The 25,012-nt window shown below is 39.1% G+C and overlaps 1 protein-coding gene across 1 annotated transcript in view; it reads left to right on the forward strand.

Moving 5' to 3' along the window:
* Window positions 1-25,012, forward strand: part of PITPNC1 (phosphatidylinositol transfer protein cytoplasmic 1) — a 79,620-nt gene that overhangs the window by 49,921 nt on the left and 4,687 nt on the right. Inside the window, exons 5-8 of the mRNA XM_062010484.1 lie at window positions 4,397-4,468; window positions 12,817-12,912; window positions 22,147-22,302; window positions 22,944-23,007. Of these exons, the coding sequence (XP_061866468.1) occupies window positions 4,397-4,468; window positions 12,817-12,912; window positions 22,147-22,302; window positions 22,944-23,007 (388 nt within the window). The remainder of the gene's footprint in view (window positions 1-4,396; window positions 4,469-12,816; window positions 12,913-22,146; window positions 22,303-22,943; window positions 23,008-25,012) is intronic.

The following is a 25,012-nucleotide window of genomic DNA, read 5'->3' on the forward strand; positions in this document are numbered from 1 at the left end:
TCAAGTTAAAGATTCCATTTATCACTGTTTTTTTCCAAAGAGGAACCTTAGAGGCTGGAGAGACAGTGAAAACTGGAAATGATGCCCTGCGCATTCCTGCGTGTGCTCAGTGTATCGATCGGCTGCCAGGTCTGTGCTGGAGGAACACACATCTCCAGGGAGGCACAGCAGAAAGGGAGTGGTGCTTTGAAACAACAAAAACCCACTCAAAGGTTTCTTACCTACCATTCACTCCCAAGTTTGCTTCTGACTGTTGCATAACATATTTAATCCCCGGCTACTTAAAACAGCCACGTAAGGAGGGGTAAGAATCCAGCAACTTTTTTTGCATGATGAATAATGAAGTCTTTGGAATGATGCATAAACAATTTTCTGGTTCTGCCAGAGCCCTCTGCCAATTAGTCAGAGTGCAGCTGATGAATCATGAGACACATTCTGTGAAGTGTTAAAAAATGTGGACCCTGCTCAGTGTTCCTGCAAGCCAGGGAGACCCCTCACAGCTGCTAAAACAGTGGTGCCAGTCGGTTGAGTTTGAGACATACAGTTTTTTTCCATACATAGTTTTCATTTGGGGTAAATTCATGTTACCATTTATCATCTCAAATTAGATTGTACAGTCCTCACCTTTATACTAAATACACAAGAGGTTGACTTTTGATAGCTTTGGGAAGAAAATGGCTTTCTAATGAGGGGTATTGAAGTAAATGACATTTACAATTCTGCTTCCATAATACTCTGAAGATCCTTAATCTTTTCTTAATGTTTCATTTTTTAAATACAAGACTAGCAGATCACTTCTTAAAATTAGAGTTTAGATACTGGGTCACAGGAAACAACAAGTGGATTCAGGCAGTGGCTTGCCTAATGCAGCCCTAAGTTCAATACATGAAATGGCTGCATTTCAAAGTGTCAGGATCTGAGTCATTGCTGGTAAACTCTAGACAGTGATTGAAGATAGCAGGTTATTTTAATAGCAAGGTAAAAGGTAAATCTGGCTTTATTCAAAACTTCATCTGAAACAGTAGCAATGCTTCAAATCAACAGCATGAAAGTTTTTCATATTCTGCACTTTTGTCCTCATCTCTGCCTGAAAGTGTGACCAAAAAGAAACTATTTTGGTAAAGAAAAATGGGTTTGAGTATTGGAAAACATACTCCATCCACCAACTTGTGAGTTTCTGTAGTTAGACCATAAGTAAAGTTACTTTCATCAGAAGCAGGTATGAGGAACTTTGGCAAGGGTGTTGGCTGTGTGTTAGCTGTAAATGTGGAAGTTACACTGAAGTTCCTGCTGTCAATGGAGTTTTCAAACCTGACGATAAGACCATGAGAGCAGCAGCAAGTCCTGTGGTGGAACCTGCTGCTACTCAAAAAGGGCTGAGAGAACTGCACTGCCCAGAGCCATCAGTGTGCTCAAAGCAGTGTCCAAAGCCACTGAGGCTTCTGACAAACACCCAAACTCAGGCTGTAGAACTTAAAAGTTCGTTTGCAGATTCACACAGCTCTGACCCAGATACTCAGTCTGTGGGAACAGCATAGTCTTGATGACCCTTCCACTACTGATAGATCATTGATGCCATTCTCTTTGCTGTTTTTATCAATTACTAGGTTTCATTGTAGGGATGTTGATTTTGTTTAATTGTGAAGCAAAGAAAATTAAATTTTGATCCTTAAATCAAGAGGGCAGATACTTAACCCACACTAACCTGTAAGTAAAGTGTGGCCTCAAGCAATCACCTTGAAATCTGCAGACACAATGCTAATAAACTGTTTTCCTAATAACCCTTCTAAACAATTAGTGTGTCATAGATATTACGGCACACACCTCTGCCATCCTCAGTAAAATTGTTTCTATTAGTTGTGCAGTACCAGTAACTGCTGATAAAACAAAATCCCCATTGGCAATCCCCTCTCATTCCCTCAAGGATGCTTTCCCCCAGAGTGCCCGTGGGCAGAGGGCTAAGCTGTTGTCAGCAAGAACTCTGTGCACCTGGACTATGACCCCTGCAGTTACACAGCTTTGTAAAATAAAAGCTGCCATATAGTACATTTTTGAGATCAGTAGTGCATGGTTTTACCACGATAGCACCCATGTAGTTGTTTTCCAAATGCCCTAAACACTGTGCACTGTGTCTGTCATTAGATTATGCATTTTTTAAAAACCTGTTTTTCATAATCCACCTCCAGCAGCAATTTATTTTTCAACCCTCCATGTTCTCCTGCAAACAAGGACAGCAACTAGAATGTTGGTTTATGTTGTTTGGATAGGAATCCTCTGAGCAACATCAAACACGGTGTGAGAACACACTGACATCCCCCTGTCTCCTGAGTCATTCCCTGTTATTTTTTGTAACATCACATTTATAACCTTTCTTAACCCAAAGAACATTTGATTATAAAATTCCTTTAATCAACCCCCTTTATTCGTCTTTCTTCCAGCTAACTTCAATAGAGTTCAAGAAAGATGATTCCACCTTTTGGTTCATTTTGGAGATCCAAACTAGAACCTTATGCCAAACCTTGGCTTTGCCCTCCCCAGCTCCTTTCCCTCTAGTGCCTGCGGTTTGCCAAGGCTTTTGTTTGCAGATGCCATGGGATGTCTGCCAGAGTAGGAGCAACACACTGCAATAGATGGTGAAATATCAATTGGGAGAATATCTGGATTTTTTTTTTTGTCTTAATTTGTGTCACAAGATCCCCAGTTCTGACAGACTGCTTGTAAATATTGTATATTTTCAGCTGGCATTTTCTGGGATGTATACATAGAAAATGCTTAATTGCCTATAAAATATAGGTAATAGGAGCTAGAAGATCTGTCACTGAACTTGCCTCATCCTGCACTCCACATACTGCTGATTTTCCTTACTTTTTTTTCTTGCCTCCCACATATTCACTCAATTAACAAGTTTCATAGCTGAGAGCTAGTCACAGTTCAGATTGGATGCAAACCCATAAATGTGCTACTCTGCAGAAATCTAATAAAAGGCAAAACATTTGTAAGATCTGAAGAGAAGCCTGTGTGGTCTGGGCATCTGCAGCACCAGCGAGCTACACGGGAATATTTCATTATGCTAATGGGAAGACACTTGGACCAAAAGTCTTCCATGGCACCAGAACCTTTCTCTGGCAAAACTCTCTCGTTTTTTCATCAAGGATTGATTCTAGATGTACTTGTTGAACAGTAGATACCCTGTGCTCAGAAGAAGATTGAACAATGACATGTTGGGTGATATCCATGGAGTCAGAAATATATTTTCTGCAGTCTCAAAGGACCTGGCTTCTCATTTCAATTCTGTTGCACTACAGCTGGCCTTCTAAGTCACTTCTTTTCTTAGTCATTAGCCCCTCCCTTAGAAGAACTCTCCAAAGTTTATCAAGTCCAAACTTGGACCAACAGCAATCTGAGCACTGAGGCATCATAATGTCATCATTGCATAATCTGTCGGTACAGCATATTAAATAATCATAGTCTTTGCAGAGACACTTTGCTGTAGGGTATTGGTGATGCATCACACAAGGAAATGACACTTCAGTTTCACTGGCAGTTAGTGCAAGGAAAGACTTGATGACTAACAGCAATGACACCGAACTAGTATCCTTCAGTTTGTTAGAGTCCTACTCTATCTGCCTCTCTGAAAAGTTGATTTGAAAGAACAACTATGAAATGCTAAAGAAAAGATATTTGAAATATTTTTTCCACTGGGATTGTGTTGCCTGGTATTAAAATTCTAGTCTTCATAAACCAACTAAATTATGTAATGCACAGACAAAGAAACTTCTTCCCATCTAAAATACAGAAATAAGATCTTTAATAGGAAAACATTTGTACATTCTTAATTTTCTTGTATTGTCTAAAGATTGATTTGGATTTAATAATAGGAATTTTTACAGCAGCTCATAATCCATCTTAATTTCATTAATAGGAATTATGCTGAAGTTCATTTCTCACTGAAAATTTTTAACAGCCTTCACACATCAAAGTGTTGTTGTTTACTTGGTTAGCACCTGCAGCTAGTGAACTGTCCTTGGGTTATTTTACATGTGATGACAAATATCTAGTTGCCCTCGACATCTTAGTGAACTGAATTTGTAACAAGACATTCAAGATATTTGTACTCTTGTGCACAATGGGCATGAAAACTATTGTATGTAGCTATTCCAGAGCACTTGCACCAGTTTATTTATACCTTCATTATAGTATTAAACTTTTAGACAGAATCTCTGCCTCCCTCCAGAACCCATGAAAACCTTTGCTCTTTTGTTCTGTGTACAGTTACTTCTTTTTCTTTATGTAATCTGAAAAAACAAGACAGCTGATACCAAGCAGGTTGTACTGAATATGTCAGCTGATGAAACAAGGCATATTTTTTATGTCAATCATTTTTCTTTTGTTACAGTGTTCATTTTTGCCTAAATTCTCCATTCATATAGAGACAAAATACGAGGACAACAAAGGAAGCAACGACAGTGTGAGTATGATGGCTTTTGCAAAGTTTGTTTCAACCCTGTTAGTTAACCATGGTCCATATCTAGGGGTTGGGGATGTTTCAGTCTGGGAAAAGGCCCAGTCAGGCTTGTATCTTTGCACCTGCCTGTGTGTCTGGTTCATTGGCAGTTTGTCAGCTTGTAGAGTAGTTGCTTCCAAAGCATCATGAGATGAAAGATCTGTGTCCCAGACTTCCCCTCTGCATCTCCCATTCCACTTGTTTTCTCTAAACACAAGGTATCTTGCATATGTGCATTTGGTCCTGATGAACTTTTATGGAGACTAAAGATTACTCCTTTAGCTTTTGGTGCAATTGTATTACACTTTATCTGTTTCACTTTATCCTTCCTGAGTAAAGGGGGTTGAATTCAAAGGAGTTGTTAGGAAGAGCAAACAGGAAGCTAAACAATGGTTAGAGATGAAAGATCTCAGTAAACAACTTCAAGGAAACAATGGCTGGACTACTGAGGGGATGCATTTGGCAGTCACTTACCAAAAGTTGAAGAGTTCTCAGAGTTAGAGTTTAGAGATTAAAAGGATATTGAACTATGCAAAATCTTCTCTAGAGGAAGGGTGGGAGTGAGTGGCCAGCAGCTGCTGAGCTGGAGATGCTCAGGAATAGATGGCAGGGGGTCAGTTGGACATTGTTGCCCTCACAGGGAGCAAACAACTTGCAGGAAAACAATAATGTTGGATAAAGCCAGGTATGTAAAGGTTCAACCCTTGGATTAATACACAAATATGGTTCTGTATGTTTCCTTTTGGTATGCTTCCAACAGTTATTTGTTGCAGACATGGAAAGAAGTTTCTTATCAGTGTGAAATGCAGGTTAAAATGCCTGTAAAATTGATCTGTGATACAGAGACATAATGAAGGAGTGTTAAAACTCATTCTAAGAAAGAAGACATCAGTAAAGCAGATTTAAAGGGGTCTGAGACAGAGCCTCTCAGTTTCCAGGGATGTGGATATCCCTTTAGCAGCCTTGTGAAAGTTCAGCTGGGAGGTACAGCCTGCGCATTAGGAAGCCTGACAGCTGTTGCACTGCTCACGGCACAATAATTACATGTAAAACAACAAGTTATCATTTTGAATAATGCTTTTGGCATCCAGACACTTTCCCAATGAGCACATGACAGAGATCATGTATTAGCCACCAGCTACTGACAACTTTCAGTCACTGCTAGTCTAAGCCAGATCAGTGAAAAAAGGAAGTGTATTACATGACCAGCAATATGAGCATTATGTAATTTATGTACTTTTTAATGTTCACTTCTGCTTTTTGGCAGCACTTGAATTCAGAGCAAGCCCACACCTTTGGTTTTGGGAGGATGCAGACTAGTTTCCTGGTACATTATAATGTCAGCAGTGAGAAGACACATTCTGTACTGATGCCTAAGAAAGGAAAAACTGAAACTATTTAATCAGTGAGTTTTCAGGTGTTTGCTGTGTGTCAGCTTTGTGGCTAAAATACTGAGTAGTACAGTGACTGATCTGGTAGCACAGATGTGGCTGGGAGAGCACTGAAATGCTGGAAGGTTTGTAAATACAGAGAGACTACATTAAGCCCCTGGAGAGACTTAGAATGAGGACTGACAGTCAATCTTGTCTCTAATACTCAGTGGGTAGGCTTAAACCTCACTGAAGAAAATGCAAAGTGTATTCCCCCTTCATATCAGATACATTTAGACTAAATTTCACTATTTTTACCTGGTCAGAAGAGAGCAGGAAGCATAGCATCTGTTTCTATAGATTTCCATAGATATTTCTCTTCATTGCAACTGTCAACCTTGGCTGATGAAGAAATAATTAATCCAAAAAGTACTTCTGTGCATTTTGCAGATAGAATGGAAAATACACTGAATTCGTATTAATACCACAGTAATGAGGGTGATAATCCATGTCTGATTTAACTCAGCTGTTTCTGGATATATTTTTGGAGAACATACAGGTTTTTTCACATCTTTGAACTCTGATCTATTTTTCATTTCCAGACTCTCTAACAAAGTAGATATTGATTGTGAAAAGCACTAATTAGATATAAGGATATTAAAGCTAATTCCACTGATTAGTGAAAAAGCAAAATAGATGCTCTTGGGGGCCTGTTGTCATTTAGCAGGCTAGTATGTTATATTAGAGTTATTTTATTTAACATAGTCATTGTATGGTAAAGTTCTCCCTCACTACTGCAATGTCTCTTGATGTAAACATCCTCCTGAGTTTTCTTCCCAGTTATTATATGATCTTTTGAGGTCCCTTCCATTCTGTGAAGAAACTAGTGAAAGATGTCACCTGCTTTGGAACTTGATTTTTCTGTACCTTAGACTTTGTCATCATTTTAACCCATTTTAAATGTGCTTAAAGCACTATTGTTCCAATCTGTTGAAGTTTGCACTTGAATTGCACAAATATAAACACTGCCAGAAAGAGCAATGGACAGTGAACCCCTTTATGGGTGGTAGTGCAGTGCCATAAATCCGTGCAGTTGTGATTTTGTGTGCTGCAGCACAGCTGATGTTGCAGTATCACATCGAGATGTTCGCATGGCAACTCTCCTTGGAAAAACAGAACCAGTGCTGGATGAACATGTTAGTACATCAAATATTGTCACTGCTACCTTGCAGCTTGATAGCTTCGTTAATAGTGTTAGAAACTAGACCAATGAGTCAGGCCATTCAGTTTCCTCTTGCAGGTGTTTTAAAAAGCAGCTTTTGTAGCTCAAAGAGAGATTTGGGGTTTATTTTACTTTTATTTAAAATTTCAAAATGGATTTTTTTAAAAATTAGGATGTTTTGTAAAACATAAATGACACTGTGAGTGGTGTGTGTAGAGCACGTGAAAGTGGCGCTTCCCCTGTTGCGTCTGAAGCTGCTCAAGGTTGCAGTGGGAACTGCTGGAAGAGGGAGGTGCAGGTGCCTACATCTACCAGCTCCAGGCACACAGGTGAGCTAGGAAAATGCATTTGAATCCCATCAGAAAAAATAGCAATTGGGGAATTTGAATGTAGATACACAAAGTCTGTATTTTATTATCAAACCCATATGTAAAATACAAGAGAATTTTCCAGGTTATCTGATTAATGAAATGGTCAGCAATCACAGGCAGGAGTGGTATAGGTTACTGCCTGTTTGGGAAGGGATGATTAGTCTGTGATTTTCATGAGCAGACTTTGTTGACTTCTTTTCATTTGGTCAGATATTATTTTCTTTTAACAATCTAGTGATTGCACAGTATTTATGTCACATAAAGCTAATTTTATTCCCTCTTCTCCCATCTCTGTTCTTACTATTTCAGCGTACAGTGCAGACACACATTTTGGGTTCTTTTTTATTTTAGTGGGGAATGCACCAACTTGGACTTTTCTGTCGACTAGGAAGGACTGACCACATGGCTCTAGTAGACACTGTAACCAGTGCACAGTGATGTCAGGCACTGCAGCTCTGTGGCTGCCCTTGCATGCCACAGTCTAGTCCTGCTGAAAAAATGTAAAGAGCAGTGTGCAGCTGAAGGAAGAGGAAAGGTAAAGTGAAGGCAGATGCTGTTCAAGCAGAGCACTGAATCACAGAGACATTTCAATTTTCCTGTTTGTTGCAGAAGGATCATTATCCTTGGCTGGGTTTTGTTGGTTTGTTTTGTTTTGGCTTTTAGTCACGTAATTAATTTCTGATGATATTTGGGCAGTGAGTTTTTGCCATCTGATAGTGTCTGGAGAAAGTAAAAAACTACAGCTTGTAAAAATAACCCAATAGTTGTCAGCAATGGAAATTCACTGTATGCAAAACCTACAGTGCCTCACGCTTTGTAGCATAACATTTTGCTTTGGAAAACTCAATGACTGCATCTTGATTGTTAAACATGCAAGATCTTAAAATAGCATAGTCTTTCCTTCTGTTAAAGAGCCATGATATTTATTAACAAGAATAACATTCTCGTTAAGGCTAATGAAGTAAAGGTTTTGAGGCAAAGGTGTATTTCAAGATGACCAAGTATGGGCATCATTGGGCAAGTTTTTGTTAGTGGATATCTCAGTAATGCTGATAAAGTCACCAGAGCTACAGTACTAATTCTTTGTCAGTCAAGAGAAAAATATATTATCAACATGTTTCTTGCTTTTCAAAGATAATACAGCGTTGAACGTGCAGCTCTCAGAATGACCATTTGCCAGATGAAGACGAGAGGTCGTTCTGTGTTCCATATAGTTACAAATTAACACCAGTATCACTTGACACATGAACAGCTTGGGCATGCTAAAACCAGACACAGTTCATAGCAGATATTATTTGATATGCAACCACAGTAAATTGTAGTGCCATCATTTCAAGTGAGAAAATCCTCTCTCAACAGTGAGTGCTAATTCTGCAGCCCTACAAGTGACTGGGTATACAGTATTGAATTGTTCCTCATGCTTCATCCTTAGTCTGTATGTCTGAAGGGTTGGTTGTGAAACATTTGAGGAAAGTAAAATGTTAGATATGGCCAGTTGAGAAGAAAAGCTGTTTCCAGCTTTGCTGAGTTTAGGGTGGGATTTTCTTCTATTTTTGTCTCCTCTCTTCATAACGTGGAACTAGGTTGTAACAAACTTCAGTATAGCACATGTAAATCAAATGTAAATTTGCTATTTAAAGAAACTGCCATGAAACACTGATTTCAGATGAAATGGATTCAGCTGTGCCCTGGTTTAGCCTCACCACAGTACAGGGTATCATTCTGTAAATTGTCTAATGGGTTGCTGGGCATCACTGCAAAATATGTCAGAATCAGAGCTAGGGTCAGTTTTACAGAAGATTTAATTGCACCTGGACTTTTTTATTGAGTGTCTGCTTGTTTCCTGTATAATTTGCAATGAAAAATCTCAGGTTTCTGAAGCTTTCCCCCTCTAATTCAAAAAATACCTACAGACCAGTGGAAAGGTTAGCTCAAAATCCCTGCTGGGTGAAGAGCTCTCTTTTTGTTGAACATAACTACAAATAGTATATCCCAAGCATATATGGCTGTTGCAGAGTAGATAAAGCTCATACTGACAGAAAGTGTGAACAAGTAATATGGTCCTAACTCTAGTTTTTCTCTAAGTGAACTCCTGAAGTTAATTAGTAAATGTAGCACTTGAAATAGGCGTGACTTTAAAAAAAGGGATCGCTGTAAATATTGCTGATAGTCTGTTATGATCTTGAAAGCATAGCTACTTGGATGTAATTGCATAAAAAGACATTTCTCTGTTCAGAAAGTACAAATCTAAAAGAGATATTTTGTATGAGATGGAATAAGAGAGGAATCGTGACATGGAGATAGCAAGGAGTGGGGAGCAAGGCTGCTGATAAATATGTAACTGCCTCTTCCCCTCTGTGGCAGACAGTGATGTTCCCATTCCATTCAGGGGGCCAAATTTACTGCTCTGAGGGAGAGTAACAATCTTTTTCCGTGGAAGAATTGCTCCAAATGATGTGTGTCCACATAAATAGTTGTAGCCAGTGAACAGGTTTGAAATTGGTCAATTCCTGTAATCTTTGCCCAAGTAAATCTCAAAAGCAAATTAAAGGACTTTGGAGGTAACTGAAGGTGGAACAAGACTTACTGAAAAGTTATCCACTGAATAAAACTCTGTAAATCGAGTTCTGAGTAGGTAAGTTATTATTTTAGACCAAATTTGCCTTCAGGAAAAGGAGAGTTAAAGTGGACCAGATGACAAATGTTGGTCTGTTGTAAAAAAGTTGTCACAACCCCCCACCAAAAAATCCCCCAAACCCACAGCAAAAAGGACACTTCATCTTGAGTTACTCTTTGTTTTCCAATTGACTGTTTTTCCATCTCACTTAATTACTTGGCTTCCAAATGTAAAGTCTGTCCAGTTCTTTCCAATACAATATTTAATATTCTGCCTTTCTACATCATCTTCTTAAGGATACAGATTGTTCTCACCATTCATTTTCTGCACATTTGCAAATACAGTTGCACAGATTGGGAGCCTTATGCTTCTTTTTGTGGCCTTTAATCTCTTCCTTTAAAACTTTTACATTTCTCTAATCTCTTTGATCATAAATGCAGTAAACCCATCCTCCCTCCCTTTAAGACTATCTCAGATTATGTGGCTAGGAGAGGCAATAAGAGAGTTAGAGCTAAGAAAGAAATCAGTCCTGCTCTCTAATGACTTCTTATTTTCTGCTGCTGATCGAATGAGAAGATTAAATCTCTATCTACAAATCTTGTGAGGACAATCTAAGAGGGAGAGAAACATAAACAATTAGACAATGACTTCTGCCAGCTAAGGGAAGTGAGAATGTCATTCAACTTTTGGAATGGAGGAAATGGTCAGAGATAGCCTGAGCAGCAAATAAGGCATAGCCCAAACGGTAGAAAAATTCCTTCTGGTTTTGACAGATTGGTAAAGGCATCTGTCATCTCCACTTCTGTCAAAGCATTTTAAAGAGAGAAAATGAATTTAAAACTATATTACTTAGATGTGCAATATGTGGATGAAGCCTGTGACAGAGCAGGGCACGTTTCTTCACATAAGATATTGGGTAACGATCCCACTTTAGGTCCTTGCAAATGTGCAGAGATATACATGTGCTTAAATGTACTGATTCAGAGCCTCAGCTGACCTGGCAATGTCCATTTAAGAGAAATCTCCATTATTTTATTTAAAGCTCAGAGATTGTGGTGAAATGCATCTTGTTTCAGAAACAGTTCACCTGATTTCATCAAGGGACTGCTCTGCATATCTCAATTTGTTTAGGAAACAAGCATGCAAGGAAGCTTACCAAAAGCAACCTGCTTTATATAAAGAAAATATAACAGTTGTTTAAAAAATGTGGGTTTTTTTTTTAATTCTAAGAAAGAGCACTGCAGGGGAAAGATCTCTCAGCACAAATTTATACAACTAATCAATGTAATTTTTTGCAAGACAAGGGCTGGAGAAGCAAAATGAGTACACAAATAAAACCAGACTGGAGTTTCTCTTTGTTCTGCTCTTCTGCAGTTTCAGACATGTTCACATGTTATATCCAGTTCAGTAAGCATTCAGTGCTGCCTCTTTTATTCCAGTACTGTTAACTACCAAGACAAGTTAAAACTGCAGAGTCAAACTTCAGCTTTTCATTTATTTGAATTATGATTTCCTGAGCCATGTTCTTCTTACTAGGTGGTACACTCATTCATCGTTGTCCTGCTCAGAGCCTTAAATGGGAAGCCACATGTCTTTCAGAAATTACAAAGCAGTACTCTCGTTACTGAATTGTTGCTGGCATTTTGTATTTCTAACTGTTCCTCTAGGAAGAAACTAAATTAAATTAATAGAACATTCACTACATTTAGTTACCAAAAAAAGAGCTGAACTATTGATGCTTCCTGGAAACCTTGGCCTTAGAACGTTGTGCCCCAAAGGAAAAATCACATTGTTAGCTTGTTACTGATCTTGACAGTGTATGCACAACTTCCCTGCATTTTGTGACACTGATTTATGGTAGCCTTTTCACTAGTCACTCTTTCCAAGTCACAGAATCACGAGTAGAAATTTATTGCAGGCATAGCTGAAGCCACATGGGTCACTAAGGTGTCTAAATAAATCAGGCACATAAGTGTTACTAATGACCTGAATTTTCAAAATATACCAATCATTTGCCCTGCACAGAATGAGAGACTTGGGGTTTAAAACCAGGTCCTAAAGGATTACAGTGAAAATAATCTCTGTGTGTGTGTATAAATGCCTAGTGGGAGTTGCCAGCTTCCACTGAGGGCAGTTCAAACAAAGTTTGGATTCTCAGTACAGCAGTTACTTGTCCTGACTAGTTCACACAGAACACCTGCATTTCTTTATTGTCCCTAGAGTGAAAAGGTTAGAAATGCCCAGAGGCCAGAAAGTCAGGTGTTTCACATGGTGATGGAATCTAGCTCAAAGATTAGAGAATACAATAAAAACAATCCTGGTTGCTGATTTTGCAATTTGTCCACTCCACAAAGTGCCAGGAAGAGCAGCAGTGTGGGCTCTCAGTGCTGAACACAATGTGGTATTTGGAACAGTCCACTGGCCCTTGATCCAACATAGGGGATCCTTCCCAAAAATGTCAGTGGCTTAATTCATTCAAGCTGTTGTTAATCTTGCTGAGGAGCACTTTGCTTATATATCATATTGAGAATACACCTTTTCTTCCCTTTGATCCCTGCAGTAGGCTCCAGAATGTGAGTGTGTCCCTGCAAACACTTCAGTATTTTACATCAGGCACAAACCTGAAATGCATTATGTCCCACAAGTCATTGAAGTAGCTGTAATTGTTATTCCAGGTGGATTTTGTAAGGGTGTTCTTCTGTTACAGTGCTGAATTTCTTCAACTCTTGCAGATTTTTGACAAAGAAGCTAAAGATCTGGAGCGAGAAGTCTGCTTTATTGATATTGCCAGCGATGAAATTCCTGAGCGCTACTACAAAGAGTCAGAGGTAAGAGGCAACTTGGTTGTGGAGTTGTGAAGAAGGCTGCAGGAAAGACTTGATAGGAGTAATAACAGTCTTTTTGTTGTATGAAAACTGGCTGGTCAGTAGTATGTAAAAAGCTTTCAATTAGAGGAAAAGCAGATAGGTACCTCTCTATCTAGACTGCCTGACACTTTCTTTTGCAGATAATTCCTCCAACCTCTTGAAATGCTTTCATACCTTTATCAGAAGAGATTCTGCACCAGATCTTTGATATTCATTTATTCAAAGTAGAAAAGTACTTTTCTTTGAATCATGAAGGTCAACTGTTTGCTGGTCTGAGCAATTTTAAACATCACTGTTGTCCTTATTTGCATCCTGCCCTGGCTACTAAGTCATCTGAACTGCCTAAGCCTAAGAAGAGGCTGCAGTGAGAATAGGGTTGCTGCACAGCTGCTCAGGGACAACTGTGACACAGGACCAAGAGGGACTGAAGCATACTCCATACTGCAGTGAATCTGCCAAAAAGCATCAATGGCAACAGATGCATTCACTCTCTTAAAATTCCCCTGAAAATTGCTCCCATGTATATTTGATTGTGCACGTCTCTGAAGAGCATGTTTCTTTTAGGTCAGTGCAATTCACTGTTATGAAATCAGCAGCCACCATGCAAATGAAGATGAGTTCTCGATATTTTAACCTCAGACTTGAAAAATGATGATGGTTCACAACAAGTAGCTAGAGAGGAATGATGAGATCTATGCTTGCCTTTAATTTTGGAGATATGATTTGCCTCTGGAGCCAAGTGTATATTCATAGCTGGCAACGAGTATGGCAGCTGTTTGACTATACAAAATGAGACTACATAATTATTTTTAGGATAGAAAATGAGGTCTTGCCAATGAATATATTTCTATACCATAGGAGACATGAATTTCAGACTAAAAAAGTCAGGTACTTGTTAGCTTCCATTTATAGATCCTATTTCAAATTTAATGTACGGGTCATAAACCAAAATTGGGTCTACAGGAAAATGAAAAGTAATTGTATAAATTTCCTTAGATAATGAAACCCATCTGTTTAGTACCCAAAATTACATAAGACCTCATGAAACAGCTTATTGGTCCCATCATCTTATTTGAACTCCACGGTCTTCTAGTCCCGTTTAGAAGTGACTGCTGCTATGGAATGGGTCAGCATTTGACTGTGTTTTAAAGCAGTCATGTCAGATTTTTCATTTCAGTATGTGCACTTCCAGGAAATGTAAATATGAAGGTAACACTTAGCTTGTAACTTTTCCTTCCCATTCATAATGGCCAGCTATAAAGCATAATTTTCATCTGATTAAGCTTATGACCCCGAAAGCCAGCCTCATGTTAAGTGAGAAAAGAATGTCAGAGTCTTTGTGTTGTTATTTCAAAGACAAATCTAGAGACTCGATTCCAAGCAAAATGGAATTTTACATGGGTTTAAACAACAAAAATAGCCCAGCATCTGTTGTTTTTGCTGTACTGATGGATGATTTCTATGTTGACTACCAAATCATGTCTCAGAATTCGTACAAAATGTAAGAACACCTTAGCACTTGACTGTGCATGTACTGTAACTGATACTGGATTAATAGTAGTTGAATTCAGTATCTTCCAAAGTTTACAAACTGTGGGGTTTTTATACTGGCACGTGATGAACATGAAGCCAAATTCCCATTTCTGATGAGGCCTCTTACATCATTTAGGGACTATAAAAAGACTTTTAATGTTTGTAAATGTAATCTCCATGTGTTTTCCATCAGAAGAGCACAAAAAGTAACTCTGTGTAAATGGGAAACAGTCTGTGTCTTCCAAATAAGAGTTTCAGAGATAAGTAAAACCCATTTACTGTAAGCTTTTGAAGGGAATTTTAGTTACGCTAGTAACAATTTGGCTGCTTTTAGATCATTTAATCTGAGTGGATACCAAGTTTAAAGATTAAAACTGAAGTAAAATCCTCAGGATTTAAGAATTAGATCCCACAGGATAAGTGTTCTGACTCTTCTCCAGAAAGAGAATGATTTTCTCTCTCAGGCAGATGAGTAACCTCTTTGTTTCAAGGGACCTTTCACATGCTTAATATCAAGCAAGTTCTGGATCAGGGTCAGGATACCTAACAGCTTCTAGAAATGAGCTTTATGTTTCTTTTGTATCCCAGTGAAAGTGCATCCCTCTTCAATTAAAAATATACTTAAGTTCCTAACAGAAAATGTCATCATGTAGTTGTGTTACTGTGTATTAGAGATTAGCTTAAATAATTTAAACCATTCACACATCACTTCAACTGCTCTCTCTCTGTTAGTGCTTTGTAGACTGGTGATTTTGGATATGATCAGACAGCACTAATTACATGGTTGCTATTAAGTTAGTATTTGTGATTTCCTATATTTTTTTACTTTAAATGTCTTCTGTGTGAAAAGCTCCCACCTACAGTTGGACTGCAACTTTTCTTTGAGTTAGTGCATGAAATAACTTGTTGATTAGAACAGAACAAACTGCAGCCGTTTTAGTGTTGGTTTTCTCCTTTCTATCAACAGTAGATGTAGTTGTGTATGTGTTACACCCATGTCAGCAATGAAGGTGGTAATACTGCAGCTTCCAGAGAGGGTTCAGCACCAGGCTTAGGATGAACAAAAGAAGTAACTATTCTCTGCTTCCTAGCAGCTGTGATCTAAAAAATCCTTTTCAATTGCCCTGACATGAATCATATAAACAGATCTATATCCTTCCTTCCATTGTAACTTACAGAGTAATGATTCACGTGTAGAAAGACAAAATGTGCAAAACTTCTTCATATGTATAATCTGCCATTTGAATTGCACTCCTCATTTTGACTTCTGCTGGTGCTGAGAGAGGAAAAGTGTCCCATGAATATGTCATGAAGACTGAAGGGAAAATGATTGAATTCAACTTTCTGCATGTCTGCTTTTTATCTCCTAAATACTGAATAAAATTGAAAGTAAAAAATATAGTTAGCTAGAGGCTTAAAGAGAGTTGTTGTTGCATTGAGGAGCACTCTAAAGAAACCTCTGACAGTAACACTGAGTGATCTCTTGACCAGAATCATCCGAGTGAGTTGAATTCCCCGAAGAATGGAGGGCTTATCTATCAGTGCATGCACAAACGGGCTTAAATCACTGAGTAAATAGCCAGCCAGAAGACTGTTTTGTTAGCTGTTACAAACACATAGAGAGTCCAGTTCTGTCTTCTGTGGAGATGTACTGATTTCTGCTGTCACAGGAGCTGCCCTTGCAGAAGCCTGGAGGAGGTAGAACTGCAGCAGTAGTGGATATCCCAAAGTCAATCTTGATGCAATGACTATCTGCAGAGTTCACTGTGAAGTAGCCACTGGGCTACTTAACAGTGCTGCCACTTCTCAAAGCCTTTTTTTTCTTACAAGCATGGACCTAAAAATCCTTAAACTTTTAAGAAGTTTAAATGTGATGTTCCAAATTAGGAAGGCTTGAGGCTAGATCCAAGCTAACAGATTTGCCTGTTTTTCTGTATGGAGTCACATATGTTTCCAAATCTAAGTGTACATATGACATTGAACACAGGATTTGGTATTTCTCTATAAAGAATGCACAAGCCTGCAGGTAAGAACAGTTGTACGTTTTGTAAAGTCATTTCCTTGTGACTTTACCATCAATGAATATGTATCACCAGCCATCATGTATTCCCCATATAGACATATATATTTATCTGAATTATAGAAAAGAATAAAACCGAGCTGTGCTGAAGAGTGAGGGCCTCAAGTGAATCATTCGCTGAAATGAAACATTTACTGTAGATGTGAGCTACTGAGCAAAATGTTCTTTGGGAACATACTCAAGTTCTCAAAATTAACAGTATTTCATTTCCTGTTTGTAACAAAGCAGCTGAGAGTTGGACAAATGGAATAAACTTTTAAAGTTACTTCCAAACACAAGGATGTCATGCAGCTGTTGCAGTTTTCTTCTGCAGTCTCTGCCTTATTTTGCTTCAACACAACTGCCCTGTAACAGATCCAGCTTACTACTGTCCAGGTACTTTCAGAGTAACAAAACCTCTTGTCACATTCCAGAGCCAGAAAATTATGGTAGCTGAAGTAATACATCTGCCTCAGCCCCACGGTGAATGTGTGCAACATGTTAGTACAGTTAGTACATGTTAGTACAGGGCGCAGCGAAAACAGATGACGAGTTCCTGTTGCTTACATCAGTTGTGAGCTTACAGAAAGTGTCTGGATTATCACCTCAGAACTGTGTGAGTATGTACAGTTGTTAAGCATTTAGCTGTCTCTTCCAGAAAATACATTTTAATGGAAATTTTATAAGAGTAAAAACACAAGTCTTTAAGATCTGACTCCACATGAATGTCTATAGCAGCATCTTTACATCAACAGATCTTTCCAGAGCCCTAGCTACAGAAGCTGAAATCCAAAACCTAGCAACTACAGCTGATGGTGAAATGCCAGATCACATGTATTAAAATCATGAAGGACTGGTTCTGAAATTCAAGATCAAACAAAATAGTCTTCAGTTTAAAGGGAAAAAATTGACTGCACATCAAAAGCACAGTGGTGGAATATATTGCAAGATGAGTCTGAAAAAATGGATCCATGCATTAAAAGGGAGGAAGGAAGAATCAGTTTCTGGGACATCAGAAACCTTCCAATGAGAGAACAGGCTGCATGGAATAAGCACAAAGCACTTTCACCTCTGGAGAGCATATTCAGCTTCGGTACCTTGCCTCTCAGGGGTCTCATTAATATTTACAGCTATCTAAACTGAAGATGTCAGGATGTTGGGGCAGCACTTTTTTCTGTTGTATATAGTGACAGAACAAGGGGTAATGGAAAGAAGCTGGAACACAAGAAGTTCCATTTAAACATGAGAAAAAACTATTTTACAGTGAGGGTGAGGGAGCCCTGGCACAGGCTGCCCAGGGAGGGTGTGGAGGCTCCTTCCTTGGAGGTCTTCAACACCCACCTGGACACATTCCTGTACAACCTGATCTAGGTGGGGCCTGCTTTGGCAGGGGGGTTGGACTAGATGATTTCTAAAGGTCTCTTCCAACCCATTCCATCCTATGATCTTTTTCCATACACAAATGGCCACCCAAGCAGCAAGTAATTTTCAAGACACATCAGTGCCAGCAGGATGCTCCATCCAGGATGCTCCATACGGACAAAGGACATGTTGCCAGCTGCAGGATAATATGGCACATTCAAATCAGGCCTGATAGCATGGCAGAGAGAAGGGAAAGCATGCCCATGTAGTTTTGGAACCTTTCTGTAAGCAAAAAATGTATTTCATTACTTAAGCAAAAAGTAACGTTTCAGAATTAAACCTGAAAAGGCATTTCACCAACCTCGTGCAGAACGGTCAACATGTCGCTGTTTGCCTCCTGCAAACGGGGTGACAGGTCCACACCTGCTGCCTGTGACATCTGCAGTCCATGAGGAAGGTTAAGTAACTAAATGCTAAATAATGGAATCTCCAACAATAAGCACATTGAGCCAGGACCTAAGTGGCCTAAGTAAGAAACACCAGGAGAGCGCTGTGTTTGAAGCCACGTCCATCACACTGTGCCTTGCTCTTTTTTTTATGGTGATTTTACATTTTATTCTCAAATAAGCCCAGCTCACGGGTAATGATGTTTCTGCTATGTTAGCAGAAGTGCTATTTTTAAATCACTCTGCACCTGGCAATAATGTATTGCAAATACAGAGTAGGTTTTGCTCCTCTGTAGCAAAAGGATTTGCCAGATGGGCTTTCCTAATAAATTGTGTCTGATAAAAGGACGAGAAGGTTATTTAAACAAAAAGATTTTATCTATGCCATTACATTTGAAACAGATTGAGGATTTAGCCAGTAGATAAATTAAGGGGAAAACAGTGAATAGACACAGTATTCTTTGGATGATGGCTTCTCTACAAAGAAAGGCATGGATAACTAACAGCAAAAAGAAGGCAGACACAAAATTATTGATCCAAGTGACATATAAATGGGGTCAGATCAAAGATCAGCTTCCCTAGTTTCTAGTCACTCACATAAGTGTTTAGAACATACATGCCACAGTTCCTGCCTAGACAGCATGCTCCTTCACACCAGCCTGCTGCCTCTGGTGTATGTTTTGCAAGTGACCAAACCTCTCACAGGAATAAGGAACAGCCGTGATCAGGTACAGGCAGGAGCTCAGCGCTTCCTCCTGGGGCCTGGAGTGATGTGAGCGTGGCACAGGAGTCTAATTCTATCTGACTAACCTAATTGGTGAGCTACAGCATGGAAGTCAGGAGAAGCAGTTCTGTGTACCAGTACTATTCTTACTTGCATTTAATAGAAAATTATTGCCCCTGCTTCATTTTTTTTTAGAAGGAACTTACATGCCTCATTGCAGAAAAGATTCATCTGGCTATTTGAAGCCATGAGATAGGCACATAAAACCATTCAGGGTTGTGGCTTTCATCTCCAAGTTCTTATTGATTTCAGTGGGCTTTTGATCAGATTCTGAAGAGCAAAAGATTAGCAGCCCTGGTCATACCAAAGGTCATTTTGGTGTGGGATGCTCCCTGTGGCTATGGCCAATAGCAGAAGCCTTGGAAAAGGGTAAATATGTGCAAAATATAGAGATAAATAAAGAGATTCTTCCCCTAAATGTTTCCTCATACAAACCACAGCACAAACAATTTCTAAAGAGTCCAAGACTTTATGAAACACCAAATTTTTTAGCACTGGGGTAAAAAGCCACATGATATTGCTTTTACTTACTATAATGACTCACCTCTGTAAAACACTTGTGCCCTTTGAATTGATGACCCTGAGATTAAACTCTCAAGTTGACTTTGCTTAATATCACTGTGTATCTTACTCAGCTTAGTCTTTGAGTTTTAGCTCAACTGAGCAAGCCTCAGTAAGATCTTTAACAGCTTCAACCTTCATACAGCAGGCTGGAAATCTATTCCTCTGAATTCTTTCCGTTTTCTGGCTTCCATTCATCAATATGTGAATGCTTTCAGAAAGTCAGGAATTTCCATAAAAGCTGTTGGATATCAGTTGCCCACACTGTCCATCATTGCCTGGCTCTTTGCTTGGAATTGTCCAGCCAATTTGTGACTAAACATCATGTCCTTCAATAAAAACAGAGATGATTAAGGGAAGCAAAAGTGCCATCTCTGGGCATCATTGAAGGAATTTGCAGCTCAGAGTCATGTCATTGCAGTAGTGGGTGATTTGTGGGCCACCAATTTAGGAACAATTTCCACTGTGAATCCACTTGTCTGCTGGGTTAACTTCACAAAAGCAAAGCAGAGCAAAGCAAAGCACTGCTCTCACAGCATCCAGGGGGTTGTGGCAGTTTGAACGAGACACGAGTTTATGCGTGACTGAGCAGTCATGCAGGGCAGCTGTTCATGGTTTAATTCTTATTTATAAATACTGAATGCTTGATACTGACTCAAATTCATTACATTAAATCCCTTTGGACTGCATTGTTGTTCCATTATAGATCTGGTTATCGCTGAAGGGTCATAAAGTGCAACACTCAGTGTTATTAAAGTGCGTATTTGAAATGGCTCCATCACACCAGAACCATATTTGTATGTAAGAAGCAGCATCTTCCTTCTGTGAAACTATTTTCTGTTGATGGTCCTTTTTAGAAATACTTATTTTGCAGGAATATTTGCAATCATATTTTCTGTAATTATGTCTTTATTCCTGGAACTATCTACTGGAATTTTGTGTCTTTCTGAATGTTATGTCTCAGTTCCCTTTTTACTTTTTCTTTTATTGTTACTTTATTGATTGTTTCAGGCAATGATCAGTTACAAAACGACTCTTCCAACCAGAAAATATCGAAACCAATCTTAACAGCTTTATAGAGTAAGATTGGCAACAGCCTGTGCCTATGAGTTGTGCCCTACAGTGGTGTGTTGCTCTGATATATGATGATGCTGAATTGTTTTTTATGGTGATTTACCATTGAAACCTTATTATACTATGAGCTTGAAGTCTCTATTTAGAAAAGAGCATGTCAGCAATAAAAGCAATGACTTTGACCGAGGAGGAAGACTGTCACCTGATTAGAGCTTTATAAAGAAGCTTTAATGGCAGAGCTTTAAAAAAATGGATAAGATCAGAAGCCAAGACATGAGATAACTAAACATCAGGAAAAAGGAAAGCAGAATGACATATAAGCTCACAGTGAATGAAAGAAAATTAAGATCAGAGGAGTCTTATCAATGTTTTGTTAGTTTTCCTCCTGACTGTCTTCCAGGCAGTGCATAACTGAAGCATGTACTTACATAGGTGTTTAACTGCTTTTATAACAAAGCATGTACTTCCCAGATCTAGCTTTTGGGGAGGCCAACACAGATAAGCACTGGTGGTTACTCTTGAAGACAGATTTTAGAAGCTCCCCTATGAATTTACTGAAACTACATTATTTTCAGGTTTTGAAAATCAATGCTTAACTGTAAATTATTTACAAGATGTAATTATCAGGACTGGACATAAAGTGAAATGGAATTATACCACTATGAAAAATAACACTGCAATAGATAAAGGTGTCTCTTGTACAGAGAAAAGTAAACTTTCCAGATAACTAAGGCCCTTATTGGATTTTTTGCTCTTGCTGTTGTAATTTCAACACCAACTTAATGGATTTTCTAGGTTGTAAAAGAGAGACAGGGGTGAAATTAGTGTTTTGCCCATAACTCAGCTGCAACCAGAGATGGCTGAACTGGAGGAGTTTCATACTTAGCTGGCTACCTGGATATACAAGTTCACTTAAAATTGAAACTGGCATTGTCAGGGTCACAGCAGTGTTGATGTGTCACAGCTCAAACTGGATATGAGTTCAGGAAGACAGCCATGGATAGAAAGTATTAATAAGTCACACTGAGGCAGCAGTGGAAAAGCAAGCTCTGAAGAAGCCACACTTGTTTTTTTCCAAAGGCCATAAATAACACTTGGAGTGCACTGGATTGTAATGACTTGCAAGAACCTATTTTCCTATAGCAGAAAACATCCTGGTGATATGATTGTCAAAGCATCTCCAAGAATACTCTGCCATTGATTCACCGGCTGTTGGATAAAAGACAGGATTGGATTTCAGACTATCCTAGTGCTTATTTAAGTCAATTTCACATTACTTTTTCATCATGTTTTCATATTTCATGTCATATCAAACCATTTACTTTAGAAGGTGACAAATGGCACTTCCTCTCCTGCGTTTTTTCTTTGTTTTGCAGGATCCTAAATATTTCAAGTCACAGAAAACTGGGAGAGGCCAACTAAAAGAAGGCTGGAGAGAGACCCATCAGCCAATTATGTGTTCTTACAAACTTGTGACTGTGAAATTTGAAGTCTGGGGACTTCAGACCAGAGTAGAGCAATTTGTACACAAGGTCAGTGAAACAGGAGCTGCTTCTTATCCTTCACATAAGCAGAACTTGAGTACCACCCTGCAGAAGAATGTAACTCTGGCTGTGTAGAAGATAGGGAGCTCAGCCGAATCTGCTTTCAGATCTCTCTCAAGGTCTAAGACATCTGGAGCAGGGCCAAAGAGTTTATCTCTGGATATAAACTTGACAAAGCCTGGAACCACCTGACAAAGCACATAGCAGTGATGTGCAGAATTTCTTACAGGTAGTGGCAAAGTTTTCCAGTCACTCGATTAAACAAATAATTAATGACCGGTGTCACAGCCAAATGATCTTTTTCAGACTGTTGTCCTTCCACATGTTTAAAAACTGACAAAGAAAAAGAAGGGTTCCAGAACATCTCATTTCCCAAAGGTTAATGGACTCTGTTTATGTTTCCAAATGGTTTCCCCTGTTAGTCACAGCCGTGCCAGTGTGATCCACGTCAGGTGAGAGGTTGGGCTACAAGACCTTCCCAGCCAGTATGGCTGACTCTCTGGGGCACATCTTTTTAGACACAAAACTGTCAGAATATTTTTCACTTCCAAAGGTATTGAAAGACAACGGTGTTACTTTTCTGAAGTGTTTGTTGCCACAGAGGTATTGAACCTTTTCCTTGTTTGCAGGTGGTCAGAGACATCCTGTTGATCGGTCACCGGCAGGCTTTTGCCTGGGTTGATGAGTGGTATGGTAAGTATTCTCCACATTTAGCCACTTAAGAGGGCTGATACAAAGCTTATGATAATTAATGACAGATTTCCATTCACTTTCATGGATCACCAGATCCTAGAATAAGTTGTTCATGAAAGAGATGGGATTATGTTCAGTTTCTCTGGAGCATGCAGTTACAGCAGGTTCTCTGTAACAAGGGTGGGCTGTATTTTAGGTAGCATTAGGCAGCATAGCAGGATGCCTCTACATCCCATGTGTATATGCATCAGTCCCATCACTCTGCATTGTAGACAGACAGAAGCTGCCCCTGTCAAGAGTCATCGATACAGATTGCCACATGCAAAGTCTGAATAAAGCTTCTTACTAAGACTGCATTAACATGCAGTCATTTCCATGCTGCAAACCTCTGAGGCCTCTGATCCAACAGAGTTTCAGCTTTTTAAGAAAGTTTTAAGCTGTTAATATGCATTGCAATAAAGAAAAGATGGAGCTCCAATGTTCCTTCTGAAAAATGAATGCAAACCTAGAGCCTACTGGGTCTGATTCAACAGCAGCTGCCTGCAGAAACTGTTCTGAATCTGTGAACCAGCTGTAGGAATGGGCCCTTTCAGCAGTGCAGAGCCATCTGAATAACAAAACAGCCAATTACATTGTACAAAATAAGCTCACAGGGTTTGTGCTTTTTACATGCATCTTCAGTAAGATGTATCTGTAATCCAGGGAGGTGGTCGAGTCACCGTCCCTAGAGGTATTCAAAAGACACGCAGATGGGTTGCTGAGGGACGTGGTGTTTGGTTTAGTGATGGGCTTGGCAGTGGGAGGTTAGTGGTTGGACTCAATGATCTTAAAGATCTTTTCCAACTGTAATGGTTCTATGATTCTATGAATCACAGATAGTGGTAGAACAGTTTTGAAGACATTCCTGTAACACAGGAATTTGGGAATATATCTAGAATGTTTATTTAGCCCCTTGTTAAGGAACCACTGTTTGGGGCATTCCACAAGAATTTCACGTGGCAAAACTCAGCAACATTCTGCATTGCTTAGAAGCAGTCAATTAGCCCAGCTGGTGCAAACACACATCTCCAGTGACACTAGAATCTAACAACAAATTCATTGTGGTTATTTTTTCTTTTAAATAGAGAAGAATTTGCTTTTGAAGTCACAGTGGTGTTGTAAATGTGATGCTGCATGAAAATCTTGTGCTGTAATGATCAGAAAAATACTGAAATCAACTAAAAATATCTTCTCTTTTGGGATAGCCATAAACTAGTAAGAGATTTTTATATCCAGTGAGAAAGAGTTCTTAAGAGTTCTTTTTTTACTTGGAATATAGTGATCCATTATTTTCCCTGTACAAAATCAGGAAAACTGATGACTTCAAAGAAAGAAACCTGACTTCTTGTAAAAACTGAGCCCAGAAATATTTCCCAAAAGTACTCAAAATATCTATTAAAGCAAAACTTAAAGAAATGTTACTGGGAAGCAAAAAGTCACCTGCACTTGAGCAGAGTTACTAGTAATGACAAGTGAGTAGTCACAAAGTTAAACGTAAGGAATAGTTTAGCCCAAAAACATTTAACCACAGATTTTTCCCACTTAACTCTGAATGCATCCTGTCAGAAATCCTGTTTCCACAAATGAAATATTGTGGTGCACAAATACCTTCTGGATTTATATTGTCACAGTGAGTCTAACACAGTGGATGTTAAGAAATGAATTGTCAGGCTAAGCACAAACCCTAAGAAACCTGAGTTGACTGAAATAGATGTGAATAAAGGGGAAGTGTCTAGCAAGATTCTGTTAAAAAAATCAAGTACAGGAAGTTAGTTGAGGCAACTCTGCTGTGTGCAGCCCTTACCCCATGGCACGGTTCTCACGTGGAACAGTTGGTGAGACTTGCTGACTAGAAACTGTCGCATTATCCAAAATGAGTGAGACCCAATTTGCATACGTCTAGTTCAGTTTAATACATATAAGGTGTAAAGCTCTCATGGTACTGCTCTGGACATGTTTCTGTGTG

Source organism: Colius striatus, chromosome 18 (genome assembly GCF_028858725.1).
Source record: "Colius striatus isolate bColStr4 chromosome 18, bColStr4.1.hap1, whole genome shotgun sequence".
NCBI lineage: Eukaryota > Metazoa > Chordata > Aves > Coliiformes > Coliidae > Colius > Colius striatus.